General features: G+C 42.6%; 1 protein-coding gene across 8 annotated transcripts in view; it reads right to left on the minus strand.

Moving 5' to 3' along the window:
- RBFOX2 (RNA binding fox-1 homolog 2) overlaps window positions 1-22,383 on the minus strand; it is a 280,295-nt gene that overhangs the window by 183,720 nt on the left and 74,192 nt on the right. For 7 of the 8 annotated variants that reach the window (XM_042993155.1, XM_042993153.1, XM_042993159.1 and 4 more), the window contains exon 2: window positions 7,218-7,268. The exons of the other annotated variant lie outside the window; for it this stretch is intronic. In XM_042993155.1, the coding sequence (XP_042849089.1) occupies window positions 7,218-7,268 (51 nt within the window). The remainder of the gene's footprint in view (window positions 1-7,217; window positions 7,269-22,383) is intronic. 8 annotated transcript variants of the gene reach the window in all.

Raw genomic sequence — 22,383 nt, forward strand, 5'->3', positions numbered from 1 at the left:
ACAGTGAGATGTCACTCAACCAAAAATGGAATGCAGTACTAACACGCGCTACAACATGGATGAACCTTGAAAACATTATGCTCAGTGAAAGAAGAAGTCACAAAAGACCAGATGTTATATGATTCCATTTCCGTGAAATATCCAGAACAGGCAAATCCACAGAGACAGAAAGCAGATGAGTGGTTACAGGGGGATGGGGCATAGAGAAGTGACTGCTAAAGTATATGGAGTTCTTTAAGGTTGCATTTTTTTTTAATGTTTATTTATCTTAGAGAGAGAGAGACAGAGAGACAGAGAGACAGAGCACAAGCAGGGGAGGGGCAGAGAGAGAGGGAGACACAGAATGCGCAGCAGGCTCCAGGCTCTGAGCTGTCAGCAGAGCCGGATGCAGGGCTTGAACTCATGAACCGCGAGATCACGAACTGAGCCGAAGTCGGACACTTAACCGACTGAGCCGCCCAGGTGCCCCTAAGGTTGCATTTTTAAGGACAACAATCATGAGAATTTTGTTTTTCAAAACTACAGACTGCAATCTATTAGCGGGCCCAGGAAATCAATTTTGCTCAATTGCTGGTCACAACCAACAATTTTTTTAATGGAATGGAAAAGAACGGAAAATGCTTACAGTACAGTAAGGGTAAGTACTATTTGGAAGACTAACTCTAAGTTACATTTGTGTGTCCGTGTGTGTGTGCGCGCTCATGCACGCACGTGCTGGGTCACGATGTAAAAAGTATTGCTTTACTAGTGGTTCCTGTCTTGAAGCTTCAAAGCAGCACCAAGCTAGAATTTGAACGCTCTCCCCATGTCCTCTGTTCCAATTCTTCCCAAAGGAGGAAGAGCAGCACCATTTCTTTGCATGAAAACAAATGAGTATGACAGAAAATGTGTTTGCTATCATCCATGGCTCCCAATCAATACCTAAAAGCCCTGAAAGTTCATTTATAAAAACCTCTACTAAAATAAAGTTCATCCCGGGGATAAAAGGAAGAAAAGGAAAAGTCATTAAATTCTTAAGAAAGAAAATGCTTTTGAAAAATAAATCCCCTAGGTCATTTTTAATCTATCCTCTAAATTAAAAGTATGGCTGCCACTCCCAATTGAAATCTCTAACGGTCAAAGTCACATCTTTGAACATCTCCTTTGATACTCCCCCTTTGTTTCTGTGAATCACCTGAACATGTCCACACAGTGGCTTTTCAACAGAATTTTAGAAAATCAAAGGAAAATAATTTTAGCAAGCCACTGGCTAGCATTTTAAAAATAAAGAGCCTAACACCATGACATTAATTTTTTCTTTATATTTACAAAATACTATAAAAATACAAAAAGACAAACTGTGGACCAGAAGCTATTTTAGCAAATAAGACAGGAAGAAAACTTGACAGAAATAAATTACTCAAGGGACCTCCAAGTCACATGAAGCCTTTTCATGAGGCTCCATTCCCTAATGATTCCATAATATCTTGTCACACTAGCAAGAGAACATCCCCATTCAGAGAAGAGAAAACACTGACAGAAGAACACAAAAGGGAAACAAAAGACATGGAGGCTGAAAATCCAGGGTTCAAGTCCATTTCTGCCACCTCCCCTCTATGTGACACTGGGAAATCCATTTAAAAATCTCTGCACCGGGGGTTGCCTGGGTGGCTCGCTCAGTTAAGCTTCTGACTCTTGACCTTGGCTCAGGTCATGATCTCACATCATGATCTCACGATTATGAGATCAAGCCCATGACGGGCTCCCCACTGAGCAGAGAGGCTGGCTTGGGATCCTCTCTCTCTTGGGCCACCTGGGTGGCTCAGCTGGTTAAGCGTCAGTCTTAGGCTCAGGTCATAATTTCACAGTTCACAGGTTCAAGCCACACCATGGGCTCTGCACTCACAATGCAGAGCCTGCTTGGGATCCTCTGTCTCCCTCTGTCTCTACCCCTCCCCCGCTCACATGCTTGGTCTCGCTCTCAAGATAAAAAAACTTAAAAAAAAAAAAAAAAAGGTACTCCCTCTCCCTGCCCTTCTCCCACACATGCACAAGCACATGCTCGCTCGCTCGCTCTCAAAAAGTAAAAATACAAAAAATAATTTTTAATCTCTCCACTGGTTTTCTTATCTGTAGAGATAATAAAACCCAACCTACCTAGCAGAGCTATTGTGAAGACCAAAACTCAGCAAACATGGAAGCACACTGCAAAGTACTTTACAACGTTAGTTTTTTTAACATATTAATACTGTCACTTCCATACCCGACTCAACACCTAAACCCAACCAAGAGTCTGTTCCCTCTCTCACCTCAAAAGCGAATGATAAGGTTTCGCTCCTGCGCAGGCTACATGTGAGACAATGCACTGTGCCATAATCTCAAACCCCGATCACATCAGTTAAGAGGACATTGGCTAGGGGCGCCTGGGTGGCTCAGTCGGATGAGCGCCTGACTTCGGCTCAGGTCACGATCTCGTGGTTGAGAGTTCGAGCCCTGCGGCGGGCCCTGTGCTGACAGCCTGGAGCCTGCTTCCGATGCTGTGTCTCCCTCTCCCTCTGCCCCTCCCCCAATGCTCTGTCTCACTCTGTCGCAAAAATACATACAAACATTTAAAAAACATTTTTTTTAAAAAGAGGACATTTGCCAGAGTTCTTAATTTTTTCTTAAGTTTATTTATTTTGAGAGAGAGACAGAAAGACACAGAGCGAGCACACCAGTGGGGGAGGGACAGAGAGAGCGAGAGAGACAGAGAGCGAGAGCGAGAGCGAGAGCGAGAGAGAGAGAGAGAGAGAGAGAGAATCCCAAGCAGGCCCTGAGCTGTCAGCACGGAGCCCGACACAGGGCTCGATCTCACAAACCGTGGGATCATGACCTGAGCCAAGATCAAGAGTCGGACGCTAAGCCACCCGAGCCACCCAGGTGCCCTTATGGTTCTTGAATTACAGCTGAGGTGGCTACACACCTCCGCTCATCCCAGTTTGCACGGGGCTGTTTCAACATAAGCATCACGTTTCACTCTCGAGAGTGTCCCAGCTAGAATGGCAACTTATACGGTCACCCTGATGTAGCAGATGTAAAGTTGTGGCACCAAGTGATGGCGAGGGGATGGACTCGGGACTCGCACTGTGCTCTCCGGGAGTTCCCTGAAAGCTGTCCTAAATAAATGAACAATGTCAGCAAAAACAGTGAGCTTGCTGTGTAGAACTGAGGCCCTCTCTAATCAGATTGCTATTCCTAAGCCCCTCCTATCCATAAACCCTGGAGCTAACACACACAAATATTCTCTCATTTAAAAATACCGCAAACCCACAAAATATTCCAGACCAAACCAATACTCAAATAAGCATCTGCGCATATACCTAAACCACAAAGAAACAGCTACGAATGTAAACCACTGTATCGTATCATCAACCCAAACTGCACGGCTCGGATGAGACACTCAAGTCAGACTTTCTGAGCTGGTTTTCACTTTGCAAATCTGGACAATGTCTGTCTCCTCCACTCCCACACGGAGCTCGTTAGCAAGCACAGTGAAGTGCTCGGGAGAGCTCTATGAGCACAGCGGACTGTCACCCCATAAAACTTGCTAACTGACTGGGAAAGAAGGCTGAGGGAACGGCACATAAGAAAGCACAACCTCTACGAGCTGGCGGGTGGTTTTTCCCCTCCTCCCCTCCACAGGTTTCCAATTCAAATGTGTTGGCGGGAGCTTACGTAACAGGATGAAAAGGACCACTGGACAGTGGTATATTGGTATACTTAGTGTTAAGGAAGCCAGGGGTAATAATCCTTAAGCAGGGATCATGGATTCCTAGATCTGTGGTTGAGCTCCAAGAGGCCTATGAAGCCCCCAGACGACAAACGAGGTACAGGCGTGAGCAGGTGCTCGTGCACACGACCACATTCTTGCCTGTGTGAGTCAGTGATTCCCCAGCACAGAGGAAAGGGCCCTCACAAAGAGAAGAAAATTTCAGTTCTTTTGCAGCTACTACCTTGTATGGTTTCCTCGGAGAAGTCACTTTACCTCTGGGTACCTCAGTTTCCCGCCTCTGTTTTATCTACTTCAAAAGGTGGCCGTGAGGACGAGGGGGGAAAACACGGATGACCGTGCTCTAGGAAGATCAGGATTGTAACTGTCTCTTTTAAAATCACCATGAGATGCGTACAAATCCTGTCTGGGGACGATTCCTATCTGTTTAGAAAGGAACAGCAAGAGAATAAGGAAGGCAAATAAAGACACACAGTTAAAATTCACCTTCACTCCCCCCCCCCACCCCCACCCTGGATTTGCCGAGCCAGACCAGTCTGGGGAGATGTAAAGATCCCAAGTGCGGTTTCTGCCCAGCTCAGGCCGCTTAGTGACCAGCGTTGCACACTGATACATGTCCCCCAAATCTCAGTGCACAAAGTGAGAGTTCACAAGGTTAGGCGCATTAATTAGCGGGACTCATTTGGATTCTGTATTCATCAAATACAACAAGCAGCCATTCAATATTTGCCTGTTTGCACTGCTCTAAGATCTCTAATTCAAAGATCCAGTCAGAGAACAAAATAAAGCCCAAGAAAATAAGCTAATATAAACCTGTCACCATCAGAATGTGCCTGAAAGTAAATTAGCAGCTTTAAACCTTGGCAAAAGGGTCTGCACAGGCCTACAGCAGAGACAGTATTGAGTGATAAATGCGCAGGTTACAGAAGTGTGTCCCTACCGCAAGAGAAAGGAAAAATAAAGTAGTTCCAAGCAACAAGACTACTTCTACGCTTTAACAAATTCCTCTTAATTCCTTTTGCTTAGTTTTTTATTGATCTGTAATCCTCACAGGAAGAACACAGCATTATACAGTACCTTTCAGATCCTTTTAAACTCAGTACGTCTATTCCCATGCTTTACTTCAATTAGTCTTACCTTCCTACATCTAAAATAAGCCGACATCCAGGGGTGCCTGGGTGGCTCAGTTGGTTGGGCGTCCGACTTCGGCTCAGGTCATGACCTCGCAGTTTGTGGGTTCGAGCCCCGCATCGGGCTCTGGGCTGACACCTTGGAGCCTGGAGCCTGCCTTGGGATTGTGTCTCCCTCTCTATCTCTGTGCCTTCCCTGCTTATGCTCTGTCTCTCTCTCTCAAAACTAAACATTAAAAAAAATAAAATAAACCTATATCCAAAATAAGCAACATTTTATAAATAAGTAAACATATGCGTTGATAGGCAAGGGTAGACAGAGACTGACCGTGATCCTTTGTATTTGAAGGGTCCTAGGTGAAAAGTACAGGATGAAACGGAACGTGTCACTACTTTTAAAGTAGCCCACAGTACTGCAGTTCTCGACAGTGGCTGCAAAGCAGCATCGCCTGTAGGTATTTCTAAATAGGTGAACGACTAAATGCACTTTTAGACCCTGGTTACAGAGTCTCTGGGGGCTAGATCTCTAGGCAGTAGTACCTTCCCTGATATGTGACCAAGCTCTAGAACTACCATCAAAGGGCATAAAGTTCACAGCTTGTTACAAGAGCTCCAGAGCAGACCCAAACCAGAAAGAAAAAATCCTCTGACTTTAGATTTGAGGGGCGGCTGGGGGGGCTCACTCGGCTGAACATCAGATTCATGATTTTGGCTCAGGTCATGATCCCAGAGACACGGGACCGAGCCCCACGGCAGGCTCTGCACTGAGCACGGAGCCTGCTGAAGATTCTTTCTCTGTCTCCCTCTGCCCCTCTCCCCCGTTCGCGCACTCTCTCTCTCAAAATAATATGAACAAAAAATAAAATAAATGAAAAAAAAAAAAAACATTTGAAGTAAACGACTGTATCTTTTTAACAAAAGCTTCCCTAGGGACAAACTTCGATCCCAACAGTGACGATCCCCCTGGGAGATAAACACAGAGATGAACAACATCTTCCCTCCCCCTGTTCCTCCCCACCCTAACTGGGGCCAGTCAGTCTGACACCAACCCAGCACCCAAAGTGCAAGAACGGGGCAAATACTCGGAATACTGAAGGCCACTCAATAGATGACCACTGATTATGGTGCCAACCTAGTTTTCAAGATCAGCTCCAGGGGCTCCGATGAGATTCAATTAATTTCTGGAAACAGGAACTATGTCAACCCTTTAGTTTAACACTCTGATGATACAATGTCCCTTGGACAAGCCTAAAACTGGGGGCTTTTTTGGACAACCCTATGAGGAAGTTGGATAGACATTCAAAGATAATCACTAGAGGTAACCTTTCAAATCTCCTGGAGAATATCAATATGCCCAAACAGCAGGAGGCAAATTTAAAAAAAAAAAAAAAAAAAAAAATTTTTTTTTTAATGTTTATTTATTTTGAGAGGGAGAGTGTGCAACCAAGTGGGGGAGGGGCAGAGAGACAGGGAGAGAGAGAGAATCCCAAGCAGGCTCTGCACTGTCAGCGCGCAGAGTCCAATGCAGGGCTTGATCCCATGAACCATGAGATCCTGACCTGAGCCAATATCAAGAGTCAGACACTTAACCGACTGAGCCACCCAGGCGCTCCGAGGAGTAAATTTCAGAGGGTAGGTATCTCAGGCCACACCATTTCTCTGAGGCAGCAGTTACCTGTTCTTCTACCCTAACTCATCTTCAGCCCCACCTGCCCAAGGTTTCAAACAGCAGAAGGACAAGGAAGGCATTTTATACATTCACCTAAACCGCCCAGAGGGAGTCTCATAGGAAGCAGTGCTGCTCTAACCCACACTAGGGCCTGGGCTTTTTTCCAATCATGCTCCCAATGTAACAAAGAAAGGCAGCAGAAACTTCCCTCTCTCAAGCTAGTCTTCCTGATTAAAACCGTAAGGTTGAATTCCCCCAGGAAGGAGAATGGAATTTTTTGTTGCAGATTATTGCAAGGACTCAAAAAAATCTGTGCAGGCAGGAGCTAAGTGGCAGAGAATTAAGAGACAAGTCCAGCACTTAGAATTATGAAACACCAAGAAAACCAGGTTACAAAATTATTGTAACAGCCTGGAGAAGAGAAAACAAAAGCAGTTATGTCTGTGCGTGCCTGATTTTTTTCCCCCATAACACCCACAATTTCAGAAACGCGATTACAATTCTTTTAGGATTAAGACATGTATTTTATTTGTATCTTTAAATGTAAATGCACTGCTGAAACTAACCACGTCACTCTCCAAAATACTTTCTGGAAATGCTCTCTACCAGAGCATCCTTAGAACGAACACACACACATACATACACCCCATCTGACACAGCAGATACCAACCTGGCTGTCCCGTGCTGGGAATCCATGATAACCTGGAGTCAGAGGCTCGTTCTAAGAGAAAAAGAAGAAAATCAACTATAAGACAAAAGAAAATGTTAAGGAGCATCAAATCATCCAAACTGATCAAATATAAATTCCTGCAACAGTCCTTAAGATGTTCTATCACTATATTCCACTCTAACTGTACCCCTGCCAGCAGCCTCTACAACGGCAAAAACGAAACCAAGCAAACATAGTATTTGCTTCAAAACACCATTCATAAACTCTATTTTCCTCGTTCAGCTAATTGTTTCCTTTTCAGTGTACCTCAAACGGGGAGCCAACTGAGATCTGGGGCAAATCAACTCCTAACTGTGAGACTTTAGCATCCCTGGCCCTTAACCACTAAAAGCCACCAGCAATCCTGAACACTAGGACAACCAAAAACATTCACACATTTCCAGAAGTCTCCTGGCTCAACAGTACCAAGTCTCCTGGCTCAACAGTACCACCCCTACTGAGAACTACGTCTTGGTCTGGAAGTTTTAGCCACACCCCCCTGTCAATATGCATTCCTTCAGTTCTTTGAAACCTACATGAAATCCCTTCCTCTATCACCCTCTATGACCCTAGAGACCCGAGTGACTCCGAACATGTATAAATTAAAATGCGCTGAGGCTATTTGTACAATTTCCTTTTCATATGACATATGCCTTAATCAGATTTTTGTAACAGTATACCATAGTGAGTGTCTCATCTTCACATTAACCACTAAATCAAAATCCTGAAGGGCAAGAATGACAGTCAATAAAAGCTATGCAAACCCTATTAGTATAAGGTGATATGATCTGAGCACTCATTCATGGCTTGACCCATTCAATGATTCAGTCAACATGTACTGAACACCTAATATTTTTCAAGTACTGTTAAATGACTGATAGTCATCAGTAAGAAAGGTAAGGGACACAAGGCCCTTGTCTTTAAGTGAACTTTTAAATGGGAAGAGATACACGTGCCCATAAAAGTGTAAATGAGAATATGCTTTTGTAATTTTTTTCAACGTGCTCAACACCGCTCCCCGGAAGACGCTCATCCTCTTCTTCCATCCATTTATATTTTCATTCAGACTAGCAGATTAACAAGGTAAGAATTTTCACGGATGGGACGTTCACATATGGCAAGAGAGCGCTTTCCAACCAATGGTACATCTGCTGTGATTATATCCTTACCTTTGGTTATCAAATACCCGCCCTGTTTTCAAAAACATGAAAGCAAGGAGCCAACTTAAGCCCACTGCAGAGACACCTTGTGTGTTCATCGTGGTTTCCCTGCTATCTAGCACAGCGTCTAACACGTGGTGGGCACACAAAACGATGCAGAAATACATACATGGAGCTCAACAAGCAGAAGTTATTTTGCCATCCATCACTGATTCAATCATAGACAATCCAAGTTCTCCTTTCTGATTCCTTAGTCTCTGTTCTGGATGTTTATAAATGAAGTCTCCGCAGAGAAAGCACATCAAAGATAACAGCCTTGAAAAATTATAGGTACCAAAACAATCCCGAGGAAGAGTAAAGCAGAAGGATTCATGTTTCTGGATTTCAAAGCTTCCTGCAAAGCTACAGTCATCAACATAGTGTGATACTGGCCTAAGGAACAGACATACAGATCAATGGGCTACAACTGAGAGTCCAGAATCAAACCCTTACAACTATAACCAACTGATTTTTTAAGAGGATGCCAAGAAAATCGAAGCAAGAAAGAACACTCTTCAACAAATGGTGAAACAAATGGATACCCACATATCAAAGAATGAAGTTAAGAATGCTATCTCATCCCATATAGAAAATTAACTCAAAACAGATCACACACCTAAAACCACAAAACTCTTAGAAGAAAACACAGAAGTAAATCTTCACGATTTCTCGTTAGGCAACAGCTTCTTCAGTATGACTCCAAAAACACCCGTGACAAAGGACAAACAGATAAATTGGGCTTCAACAAAATTAAAAATTTCTGGGGCTCAAAGGACACCATCAATTCTGGGAACCTCCCGCCTAACATAGTGATTATAATTAATAATACCGTATTATATACTTGAGAGTTGCAGGGCGCCTGCGTGGCTCAGCTGGTGAAGCGTCCAACTCTTGGTTTTGGCTCGTGTCACGATCTCACAGTTTGTGAGAGGTGGAGCCCCGCATTGGCTCCGTGCTGGCAGCGGGGATCCCGCTTGGGATATTCTCTCTCCCTCTCGCTCTCTGCCCCTCCCCCACTCAATACAACTAAACTTTAAAAAAGAAAAAGAAGGGGTGCCTGGGTGGGCTCAGCCGGTTAAGCGTCCGACTTCAGCTCACATCGTGATCTCACGGTTTGTGAATTTGAGCCCAGCATCGGGCTCTGTGCTGACCGTGCAGAGCCTGCTTCAAATTTTCTGTCTCCCTCTCTCTCTGCCCCTCCCCGCCCTCTCAAAAGTAAATAAACATTAAAAGGGCGGGGGCGGGGGGGGGGGGGGGGGGCGCCCGGGTGGCTCAGTCGGTTGTGTCCGACGTCGGCTCAGGTCATGATCTCATGGTTCGTGGGTTCAAGCTCCGCATCAGGCTCTGTGCTCACAGCTCGGAGCCTTCAGCCTGCTTCAGAGTCTGTCTCCGGTTCTCTCTGCCCCTCCCCCACTTGTGCTCTGTCTGTCTCTAAAATAAATAAACAAAAAAAAAAAAAAAAAAAAGGCTCCTAAAAAAACAGATCTTAAATGTTCTCACCATAAAAAATAAATGGCAATTCTGTGACATGAGGCTGGTGTTAGCCAACACTGTGCTGGCAGTCACTTCCCAATACATAAATGTACCAAATCAAAACCTTGTACACCTTCAACTTATACGTGGTTATGGGTCAACTATACTTCAATAAAGTGAGGGGGGACTCCACCAAGTAAATGAAAAGACAACTCACAGAATGGGAGAAAATACGGCAAGTCATACGTCTGATAAGAGGCCTGTATTCAGAATACATACAGAACTCTTAAAAAGACAACCCAAACTTTAAAATGGGGAAAGAATGGGGCGCCTGGGTGGCTCAGTCGGTTCAGCGTCCAACTTCGGCTCAGGTCCTGATCTCACGGTTCATGAGTTCGAGCCCCGCGTCAGGCTCTGTGCTGACAGCTCGGATTCTGTGTCTCCCTTTCTCTCTGCTCCTCCCCTGTTCACGCTGTCTCTCTCTCTCTCTCTCTCTCAAAAATAAACATTAAAAAAAAAAAGCTATAAAAATAAAACGGAGGATTTCCATAGGAAGTTCTCCAAAGATGTACAAACGGCCAGTAGGTACATGAAAAGATGCTCAATATCTTTAGTCATTAGTGAAATGCAAATCAAAACCGTAATGAGAAAATACTTCACACCCGTTACGGGAACAAGATAAACTTTAGTGAGGATGTGGAGAAACTGGAATCTCATACACTGCTGGCAGGAAGGTAAAATGGTATGGGCACTTTGGAAACAGGCCCGCAGTTCCTCCAAATGTTAAAACAGTTACCATATGATCCGGCAACTCCACTTGGGGTAAGAAAGAAAACTGAAAACACATATCCACGTAAAACCTTGTTCAGAAATGTACGAAGCAGCTTTATTCCATAATCGCCAAAAAGTCGAAACAATCCAAATGTTCACCAGTTGCTGAATGCATAAGTAAAGTATGATACATTCATAACAATGTTACTGGGCAATACAAAGGAATGAAGTGCTGAGACAAACAGGTAATCTTGAAAACACCATGCTAAGTGGGGGGGAAAAAAAACAGACAAAGGCAGCAAATTGTATGACTCCATTTATATGAAATATCCAGCATGGGCAAATCCATAAAGAAAAGAGATTAGCAGCTCTAGGGGATAAAAGGGCAGAAAGGGGAATGAGTGGTAACAGGTACTGGGTTTGTCTATGGTAGTGACAATGTTCTTGAATTAGTGATGACAGACGCACAACTTGATGATTATACTAAAAACTGCCACAACACTAAAAACTACTAAAATCAATTTAAAAGGGTGAGATTTATGGTCTGCAAATTCTTTTTTATATTTTTTTTAGCGTGTATCTATTTTTTTGAGAGAGAGAGAAACAGTGCAAGTGGGTTAGGGGCAGAGAGAGAGGGAGACACAGAATCTGAGGCAGGCTCCAGGCTCTGAGCCTGACACGGGGCTCAAACTCACGAACTGTGACATCATGACCTGAGCCAAAGTCGGACACTTAACTGACTGAGCCACCCAGGTGCCCCTTTTTTTTTTTAATTTTAGAGAGTGTGAGAGTGGGGAAGGGGTCAGGTGGGTGGTGGGGGGAGGGGTAGAGAGAGAAAGAGAATGAATGAATGAAATCTTAAGCAGACTCCACACTCAGCATAGAACCCAATGCAGGGCTCAATCCCAGCATCCTGGGATCATGACCTGACCCAAAATCAGGAGTTGGACCTTCAACCACCTGAGCCACCCAGGAGCCCCATGGTCTGTGAGCTCTATGTCAATCAACCTGTTATTTAATAATAGTAATAACAGGCAATCTAGCTACTTTCACACTAATTTTTACAGGGGAGACATACAGCTTAGACTGTGACAAAAAGAACAGGGCTCTTCTGAAATCTACAAGTGCCTTATTTGTTCTAGATTCTATAATTCAATTCGACATCATTCCCTATAAATATTAACAGTGATGATGATAAAGGTGATGATAACTGCTAGATATTGAACATTAAATCCAGGTATAGTCTCAGGATGGAAGGAAAGAGGAAGAGAAAACAACAAAGAGGAGGAGATAATAAAGCATAGGTACTAAGTGGGAAAAAACTATCAACCCAGGTCTGCTGGATTCCAAAGCCCCTGTTATTTCCATTTCATCAACTTCTCTTTTGTAATAACCACTCCACAATATTTAAGAAAGCAATGGAAGGGTGCCTGGGTGGCTCAGTCAGTTGAGTGCCTGACTCTAGATTTCAGCTCAGGTAACAATGTCAATGTGGGATTGAGCCTCATGTCTCATTCCATGTGCTGACAAGCAAGGAGCCTGCTTGGGATTCTCTCCCCCTCTCTCTGCCCCTCCCCTGCTCATGCTGCCCTCTCTCTCCCTCAAAATAAATGAGTAAACTAAAAAAAAAAAAAAAAAAAAGATAATAATGGAAAACACCAATAAGCAAAATTAACATTCATCACTCCCAGAGAATATCCCACATATAAACTCTATTCTTGAGTTCAGCAATGCAGAGAACTTTTTATAAGGAAAAAAGTCACATTCCTAGAAGCCGGTATTGTCAGAAACTTTAACAGCAAAAGGGCGCCTGGGTGGCTTAGCTGGCTGAGCGTCGGACTCCTGATTTCAGCTCAGGTCTGGATCTCTGGTCAAGCCCCATGGTGGACTCCAGGCTGCCAAGCCTGCTTGGGATTCTTTCTCTCCCTCTCTCTGCCCCTCCCCTGCGCACACGCACTCTCTCTCTCTACCTCTCTCAAAATAAGTAACAAAAAAAAATAAAAGAAACTTTAACAGCAAAGACAAATATAATACGTTGCACAGATATATGTCAGAGGAAATGGATTCACTCCTTCGCCGGCCTCTCAGCAAGGTCAGGCTCTTCTCTCCCCCATCTCTCAGATCAGGCTCCTTGGAACTCACCAGCTCTCAGAAACTCTGTCTCTCTGAAAGTGGCCTACACTTAATGACAAAGGCTCGCTCACCTTTCTAACTTTATCATGTACAAATCTGTCCCTCCAAAATGCATTAACTTTGCATATTGTTTAATTTATAAAAATGGATCTTATTGTACGCATTCTTCAGCAATTTCCTTTTTTTGCTCGAAACCATGAGATTCAACTCCCCTTATGAACAGTTACTGTATTTCACTAACGGGGATTACTGTTTGGTACCCTATCTTATTTACGACTATGCCGCAATTTATGGACCAGCCTTACTTTCCTGTTAATAGATTTTTAAACTGTTTCCAGTTATGCTTTCTGTTTGCACTCACAAACCATGCTTTCTATGAACGTTCTTTTGGATTTGACGTATAATTTTTCACTTCTGAGACTGGCAAAAATGCACATGAAAACATCCCGAGTTAGCAAGAAGAGTAAATAGGCACCTTCACATCTAATAGTAAGAACAGAAGTATATTGAGACCACTGCTTTGGAGAGCAATTTGACAATAATCATTAAAATGCTAAATGCACATACCTTCTTGTAATTTCACATCTCTGACCTGTGCAGCCACTCTAGATAATCACTTGCACACGTGCTCAAAGAATCGTGTGCAAAGACTTTCAACGCGGTGCTGCTTCTCACAGTGAAAAACTGGAAAGAACCTCAGTCTCCGTTAATAATGAGAAACTAATGCTATTCTATTATTTCGACACCCCTGTGCAAGCTTTTAAAAATATAAAACCTCTATGAACTATCTCAAGTCATACTAAATGACAGCAGAATAGCGTGCTGTTTTTTTAAAGAGGTATTTCTACAGGAGTGCCTGAGTGGCTCAGTTGGTTAAGCATCCGACTTCGGCTCAGGTCATGATCTCATGGTTTGTGGGTTTGGGCCCCGCGTCGGGCTCTGTGCTGACAGCTCAGATTCTGTGTCTCCCTCTCTCTCTTTCCCTGCCCCTCTCACACTTTGTCTCTTTCTCTCTCTCTCTCTCTCTCAAAAATAAATATTAAAAAAAAAAAAAAACATTTTAAGAGGTATTTCTACATGCATATTAGAAAGTAAATAAATGCACAGGGGTTACCTCTAGGGAGAAGAGTATGATCTGTGGAAGGCTGAAAGGGCATGCTTTATCTGAATTGTTTCAATGTGACGAAATGTAAAATCCACATATTGCTTGGAACATTATAAAGAACTAAAAAAAGTCACCATTGCCAGTGTTCCGTAGTGCTTTATAACTTCCAAAAACACCTTCATATAATCTTATTTAGTCCTCATGATGCAGAAAATAGGTTTTATGACCCTCATTTTACAGATAACAAAACTGAATCTCAGAAAGATTAAGTGATTTGCTTGAGGCCAAACAGCTAATGACAGTGGCTGAGGCACCTTCACACTTAGGCCTTAACTCTGTACCCAGTACCTCTGCTGCCTCGTGACCATAGTAAAGAACACTCCTCTGGCCCTGGGACAATGTTGACAGTCCAAGATGTGCAGATCTGAGTTCTTAATCAGTGTGAAAATAATAACTGATACTTAAAGTAGACATGGAATTACAAGGCTGGCTAATGGAACGGACAGGCTAGAAATCGGACGTGTTAAACTCCAAGAGAACAGGCTTCAGCAGCTATGCGTGGGCCTACATAAGCAAACGTTCTGGCCGAGCAAGACCGGAAGAGTTCAAAACGGACTCTGCGTAGGCACAGAGGCTGCTCAAAAATAAGAAGAAGATATAAGAAATAAAATACAAACCACAAGAATCCTTAGTGACTAGAGGTCAGCAAGTAAACCTGTTTGGAAGCTTCTGGTTAGCAGGCCTGTAACAGAAGGCTCCTTAAGCAATGGTCAAATAGAGAACTGCAGTGGATCATGCGTGTAGAGTGGACACCGAGAGAAGAAAAACAGCAGCTGACTTTTGTATTCTTTCACAGGTGGCTTAGAAGCTCCCACATGCACCTATGTTTGAAAAATCCACTTAAGCCAAAGAATCCTTCCTTTATTCAGTATGAGTGATTGAACAATTACCTTATGACAAGCACAGCGTTGGTATCCTTGCCTTGAGGAGCTCAAACTCATAATAATTACAAAAGAATGTGACTGATCCCATAACCAACAACAGTCAGGCCTCCAGAAGATCTTCTAGAACAGTGTGTGTGGGAATGGGGGGGGTGCTCACTGGAGGACCACACCTCAGCACCGTGACTGACCGATGCATGCTTAAAAGACACGGTATTTCAGGGGCGCCTGGGTGACTCAGTCGGTTGAGCTTCCGACTTCAGCTCAGGTCATGATCTCACGGTCCATGAGTTCGAGCCCCGCGTCGGGCTCTGTGCTGACAGCTCAGAGCCTGGAGTCTGCTTCCAATTCTGTGTCTCCCTCTCTCTCTGCCCCTCCCCATTCATGCTCTGTCTCTCTCTGTCTCAAAAATAAACTAAAAAAAAAAAAAAATTAAAAAAAAAAAACATTTCTTTTTTCTGAAAGACACCATATCTGTTTTCTTTTTTGAAAAGCAAAAGGTACTGTTTCCTTAAGCATTTACTTTTATTTTTCAGAAACAGAAGAGAGCACAGGGAAGAGAGTCAGAGGAGAGAGAGAGAATCCCAAGCAGACTCCACACTCGGCGTGGAACCCAACACAGGGCTTGATCCACAACCATGGGTTCATGACCTGAGCAGAAACCAAGAGTCGGACACTCAACCAACTGAGCCACCCAGGTGCCCTTCCTTAAGCATTTTTAAAATACAGTTAAAAAAGAAGTGATAGGAGAAATTAACAACACTGAAGATCAAAAAAATCCCTACATTCATACACAAATAGAGTAGTGATAGAATACTTTAACCATAACCTCTAAGCAATGGAATGATCCATGAAATATTAACAGGAGCCTATGAAGGACACCCTCTGCCAAACTTCCCTGGTTTCACCTACGTAACAGATTGTGTGTTCAACATCCAGAGATGTATTACAAGAGTATTTCTCATTGGCTTCTATCACTGATGAGGACTGTCTAGGGGCAGGGTGTAGAAAACCGGAAATGCACAATGAAGTTACATCAAGCAATAATTAAAAAAAAAAAAAAATCAAAACGCACCTGGTTGTCTTTCGTGTCTAACAAAATCAAACCCATTTCACCAAATGAAAGAGGAAGAAAAATATTGAGAATGGAACAAAGTAAATTCCTGCCACCAGGCAATCTGGGGAGAGGAAAAGTAAAAAGAAGCGAAGGAAAGAAACAAAGCTGTCCTCTACAAACAAAACTTGGGCAATGCTAACAAGTCCAGATTTTTCACAGATTTATTTGTGGCTGAAAATGAACCTCACATTACCCTATGCACATTTAACAATGGAAGGAAGATTGATTTAAACCATACTGGCTGGAAAAAGCGAGTCGAGTTTCCTAAGATATTTCACTACCTTGTTTTGCAACCAAAGTAACTTGTTTTCCAAGTATGGACATGGGAGGGGAGACCACAGGAACTGAAGACTAGTACCTAAATTCCATATGTTATGGCATGCAAAAACCAATCCCAGTAACAAGAATCTTCGGCTCAGGAAGACAGATTGCTAAGCAATCCCAGGGCATCATTCTGCTTCCAAGCCATATAGGATTCAAGGTACCCAGAGACAAGATGAAGACTTAGAAGGGATATGAATCTGGCGGTATCTAACAACACGGTCCCAACATAAATGCAACTGGTAACTGGTAAACCAAGCTTTCATGATCCAGCAAAATAAGACATAATTTATTCTACATCCCAGTCAAGACAACTGATGATAGTACTTTGTTATACTCACCACCTCCCACCCCAAACACCGTCTTCTTTTTTTCTTTTCTAAGTTAAAATAAAAATGCCCCAGTGTGAGTAATACGTTCCTGCTAAAAGCTGACACAGGGATTTACTGGGTCCCGGCAGCCCACCTTTGGAACACACTAAAACGTCCTCTTTTCAAGAACGACCACAGAGTTCAAAGAGATAACCAATCAAAACCCTTTTCTTACAGCTGAGGAAACTGACACTGCAAGAGAAGTACTCTGCCCACAGTCATTCAACAAAGCAGCCAGAAAAGAGAACCTACAGCCTAGAACCCTGGACTCTCAAATCATGGAAGCTGTTGACGCCTCAGACTCTGCTCACTGCCGCTGTAAGGAGCTCCACTCATGAGCGATAGAGAAAGCATGGACTCTGGGAGTGAGACAGCCGGCTGTGCCACCTTCTAACGGTGTGACTCTGGCCAAATTCCTTAATCTCTCGGATGTAACACACTGTGAGGGAGTTCCACAAGAATTCCCTCCCCGCCCCCCTGTCTATCAGTAGCAAATGACTCCAGAAATTCAATCAGTCTAGAGGACTCATTCCTACAAAGTAACAAATTTCCAAATCAACAACAATCGATTTTTCTTAGCTTATGTTAAAGCCAGTTCTTTAAAAATACGTGCCGAATGGCCATCCCGCATCACCTGGAGGTGTTCAAACACGAGGTAACAACTAGTAACGTTATGAATCCATTCCAGCATTCAACGAGAGAAAAATCAATGCGATTAGCTCTAAGGTGACCAAAGCAACTCGGCCTCTTGTGACATATGTATGGATGCTCCACACAATCTAGCGATCCACCCTGCTGGGATCAATTCCTGACTGGCTAACACTCCCAGTTCTTCAATTTCCTTACAAACCCATTCGGTTCTAACTTATTTTTTTTAATTAAAATTCAATCATGATAACCAAATTGTATTTCCAAGTACATACATAATAAATAAAATTCCCCTTCCATCTACTCCTTCCGGTACCAAGGTCTGACATCAGACTATAAATATTCTTCAGCAGTTTCTATTTTTTCCTTTTCTAAAAAATCGTTGTTACATAGAAATAATATAAAATTTGCCATTTCCACCATTTTTAAGTGTACAGTTCTGTGGCATTAAGTACACGCACACTGTTGTAGAACCTTCACCACTGTCTCCAGAACTGTCTCCAAGTGAAACTCACTACTCCTTCGATTCCCCATTCTCCCCTTCCCCCGTCCCTGGCAACCCCCATTCTACTTTGTCTCTGTAAAGTCGACGACTCCAGGACCCTCATGTAAGTGGAACCATAACCTTTTGTAACCAGTGTTCAAAAAACCAGTGTTCAGGAAGTTCTGACTTAACCATAATGTATTCAAGGTTCATCCACGCTGTAGCTTAAGTCAGAACTTCCTTCTTTTTAAGGCCAATATTGCATTGTATAGATAGACCCCTTCTGTTTAACTATTTATCTCTTCACGTACACTGGGTGGCTTCCACCTTTTGGCTATAGTGAATAAGGCTACTATGAACGTGGGTGTGCAAATATGGAGTCCCTGCTTTCACTTCTGTGGGTATACATCCAGAAGCAGAATGGCTGGATTATTGGCAATTCTATGTTTAATATTTAAATTATGCCTAGCACTTGTCTTCCAAGTCTGTCATTCATCGTATTATGCTTAGTACTTTACTTTTTTTTTTTTTTTTTTTTTTTGCTTCCTGATTGGTCTCCTTGTTTGGCATCTCACTTTTTCTTTCACTAGAACTTCTTACTTCATTAGAAGAGGTATCCGTTTCCAAATACTAGGGTGTCTATTAATAACTAGACTCTGTACTGCATCGTGAAAGCCTTCTACACTGTTGTTCTTGGCATCCTGTCACATGTTTGCCAACAGACATTACAAAGTTCTTTGGGAGATAAGGGTTCAAAACTATGCCACCATATGGACCTTGACAAGGAGGCCTAAGACTTATATAATAATATAAAGACAGGAGTACTATGTCGATAGAGAAATGAAACCAAACTGTCACCACTCAATGAAACCAACAACTGTCAAACCAAACTGTCAAACAGTTATTTTTTACCCTTTACTACAAAATTGCCTTACAACCATTTTGTTACGGAGCAAAACTGCTTGTGGCCAAGACACCCACCGTGAAACCACCTAGACCTGTTTTGTTATTATCGTGTTGTAGGAAGGAGTTCTTTAAATATTTTGGATAGTAATCCCTTACTAGATAAATGATTTGTAAATATTTTCTCCCATTTGGGGCTACTTTCCATTCTGTTGATGGTATATATCCTTTGATCCACAGAAGTTTTTCATTTTCCTGAAGTTCAATTTACCTGTTGTTGTTGTTGTTATCTGTACTTTCAGTGTCATATCCAAGATGCCAAATCCAAGGTCAGAAAGATTTACCCCTGTGTTTTTTTCTAAGAGTTTTACAGTTTCAGCTCTTGTGTTTAGGTCTTAGATCCATTCTGAGTTAATTTTTGTGTATGGTATAAGTGTCCAAGTTGGTTTTGTTTGTTTGTTTGTTTTGGGTTTTTTTGTTTTGTTTTGTTTTGTTTTTTGCATGTGGCTTACTGACATTTGGGTACCTTAGATCTCTATTTGCCATCTTCTTCCTGGCTTCTGAGCATCTGGAATTAAATATGCGTTCTACCCATATGCTGCTTATCAATTAGTTGACTCCCAGCTCCAAATACATCCTTTTTGCCTGCTCTCTGAAAATGGATCTGAGCCTTTTAAGCAGGTTCCCTTCGACAGCATGCACGGTGCCAAGCTGTTATCAGTAGAGAGCACAGGAAATGCATCTTAGCGGAAAGGGTTTTGCTTCCAGGTCCCAAGGTGCTTTCTCAGCAGTTTCCCACAAGACAAGGACTCTTCCTCCCTTCCAGCTCCTACAGTGCAAAATAGCAGGCAGCAGCACCTCGCCATCAGCAGCTTCCCCTAGGAACCCCCCCTGGGCTGGTATACCGCACAGGACCTCTGGTAGGACAACTCCCTGTCAACAGCTTTCCTCAAGACCCGCATCCCCCTCTTCCTGAACATTTATCTTACACCACTTCACTTGAAAGAAAAAGCTACATTAGTATCTGGTTTGTGAGCGTCTGTGCTTTATCTTTGTTTTGTGCATCCGTTAGCAACGCGTGTCCAAAGGTACCAAAAACACTTAAGAGAAGTTGTTTTGGGAGGCTAGAAATGTTCAAAAATTTCTCCATGTATATTAATAGTAATCGTTTCTTCACTTTACTCCATTTTGGATTACAAAAGGTTTCACAGGAACACTTTACTCTCAGACAGCAGAGAAAACCTGTACCCTAGAAGATAGATTTTTGGCAACTTTTAAAAAGGCAGAGTTCCAACAGTTCTGCAGGTCTGGCATCACAGGGAATTACTTCTCTGCCACTCAGAAAGCCACAGCCACGCCCTCTCCAACCAAGTCCAGATCTCAGCCGCTGGGGTAGGGGAGGCAGGCTCTTCCTTTGGTGCCTTATCTCAGCCCCAGGGGTATTGCTATTAGATATTAATTATATCAATATTGTATCAGGAAGTAAAGAAAACTCCAGTAGCAGATGTAACATAATAGCAGGTATAATGTAATAGTCATATATACATAATATATACATGATATATATATATATATGTGATTATTACATTATATTACACTTGCTGTTAGAGTACATCTGCTACTCTTTCGAGTTCTCTTTATTTCCTGATACGGGTGAGCTGAAACAAAACGTTGACAGCTACTTACTATACACAGGGCAGACACTATGCGTAGCGTCTTTACGTCATCAGTGTTCTTTACGTTACCACTTGGTATTCTCATGAAACTCCATAATGTCTCTCTCTATAGTAAGAAAACTGAAGCTCAGAAAACTATGCAATTTGCCTATAGTAATACAAATGCAGGTCTGTCTAACACTAAAGTCCCTGCTGGTTCTCTACTATGGTATTTAGTTTTTTTTCACAGAACCTAGCAACACTTTTTAAGGAACGAAAACACCTAAGCATAGGAAAAGAATGAACATAGCAGGCTTGACTGCCATCCTGAGAAAGGGCAGCTTGCGAGGTTGGTCTTGGTCGGTTCTGAGAACTTAGATTTCATTCTGGGAGGGTTCCGTCCCCAGAACTGGTAAGAGCGGCCCACCGTGCCTGAATTCTGCAAACAATACGGTTTATGCTGAGCATTTCCTTCGGAAAAGTCTGGATTTGTGGTATGTAGTAGGCAGAGGTCCTCTGTGAACAACCCTTCCCACTTACCCTCAAAGAAGAAAAATCTCAGCGCTATGTCTCCAATAAGCTTCCCTGATAGACGACACTGTCACAACTTGCTGCTGGAGGAAGCAAAGCGCATCCTGTGTGACTCCCCTGGGAGAGAACTCTTGGAAGCTTGAGGCTGATTTCTTCTGGACTTCACCCCCAGGCGCTCTTTCCCACTGCTGATTCTGCTTTGCACTTTCAATGTTATTCACAGCCATGACAGTGAACATGAGCCATGTATAAGAACTACATGTGGAGTTCTGTACATGCCAGTGAATCGCTGGCCCTAGGATAGTCTTGGGGAAATCCAGCACAACCTATGCCACGCCAAGCATTTTATTAAATACAGAGGACGCAAAGTTGAATAGGTCCTTTGCCTTCAAGGAATTTCAAGTCTATTTAAATTTCCCTTCTTTCACTTCTCCAATCTTCACTTCTTAGTCTGCTACCACTTAAAATAGATTAGATACATTTCCCTACGCTAAATTTCATTCTCAGGGCTGAAGTGATGTTAAATATTTAATAAGTCCGTCAGGCAAAATCTGAGATACAAAGCTCTAATAAACTCAAAGGCCACACATATTTTCTCTTTACTTTCCCCCATCTTATTGTGTTCCTCATTAAAAATAAATTGACAAACCGACCCTTGTACACCGCTGGTGGGAATATAAAATGGTTCAGCTGCTGCAGAAAACAGTTCGGTGGTTCCTCAAAAAGTTAAATATAGAATTACCATATGGCCCAGCAATTCCACTCCTAGGTATATTCCCCAAAGAACCAAAAACAGATAAACAAATGCTTATACACACGTTCATCAAAGTGCTATGCACAACAGCTAAAAGGCAGGAACAACACAAATGTGCATCAACTAAAGAGCAGATAAGCAAATTGTGGCAATATGTATACAAAGGAATATTCAGCTATAAAGAAAAACAGAGTACTGATATATGCAACAATATGGATGAACCTTGAAAACATTATGCTAAATGAGAGAAGCCAGATACAAAAAGTCACATATTGTATGATTCCATTTATATGAAATATGCAGAACAGTAAATTCATAGAGGCAGAAAGCAGACCGGTGATTGTCAGAGGCCGAAGAGAAGGGAAAATGGAGGGTGACTGCTGAGTGGGTGTGGGGTTCTTTTGGGGGTGATGAAAATGTTCGGAAACGGATAGGAGTGGTTGCTGCACAACACTGTGAACGTAACAAATACCACCAAATTGTTCATTTGAAAAGGTTGAATTTTAGGTGAATTTCAACTCAATTAAAAAAAAAAAAACTTTTTTTGAGCAATGCAGTAGACAATATAGCACAAATAAAGAAAACCAACCTTCCTGGTGTCATCTGAATGGATACTTAGAGCTTGAAATAAAATCATCTGCGACTTATAACAGATATGAGTGCTGTATCTCATCATATAGCCTAGAAAGCTGTGTGAAGACTTCAAATGGTTCTAAGCAAA

The sequence above is a fragment of the Panthera tigris genome, chromosome B4 (assembly GCF_018350195.1).
Source record: "Panthera tigris isolate Pti1 chromosome B4, P.tigris_Pti1_mat1.1, whole genome shotgun sequence".
NCBI classification, from domain to species: Eukaryota; Metazoa; Chordata; class Mammalia; order Carnivora; family Felidae; genus Panthera; species Panthera tigris.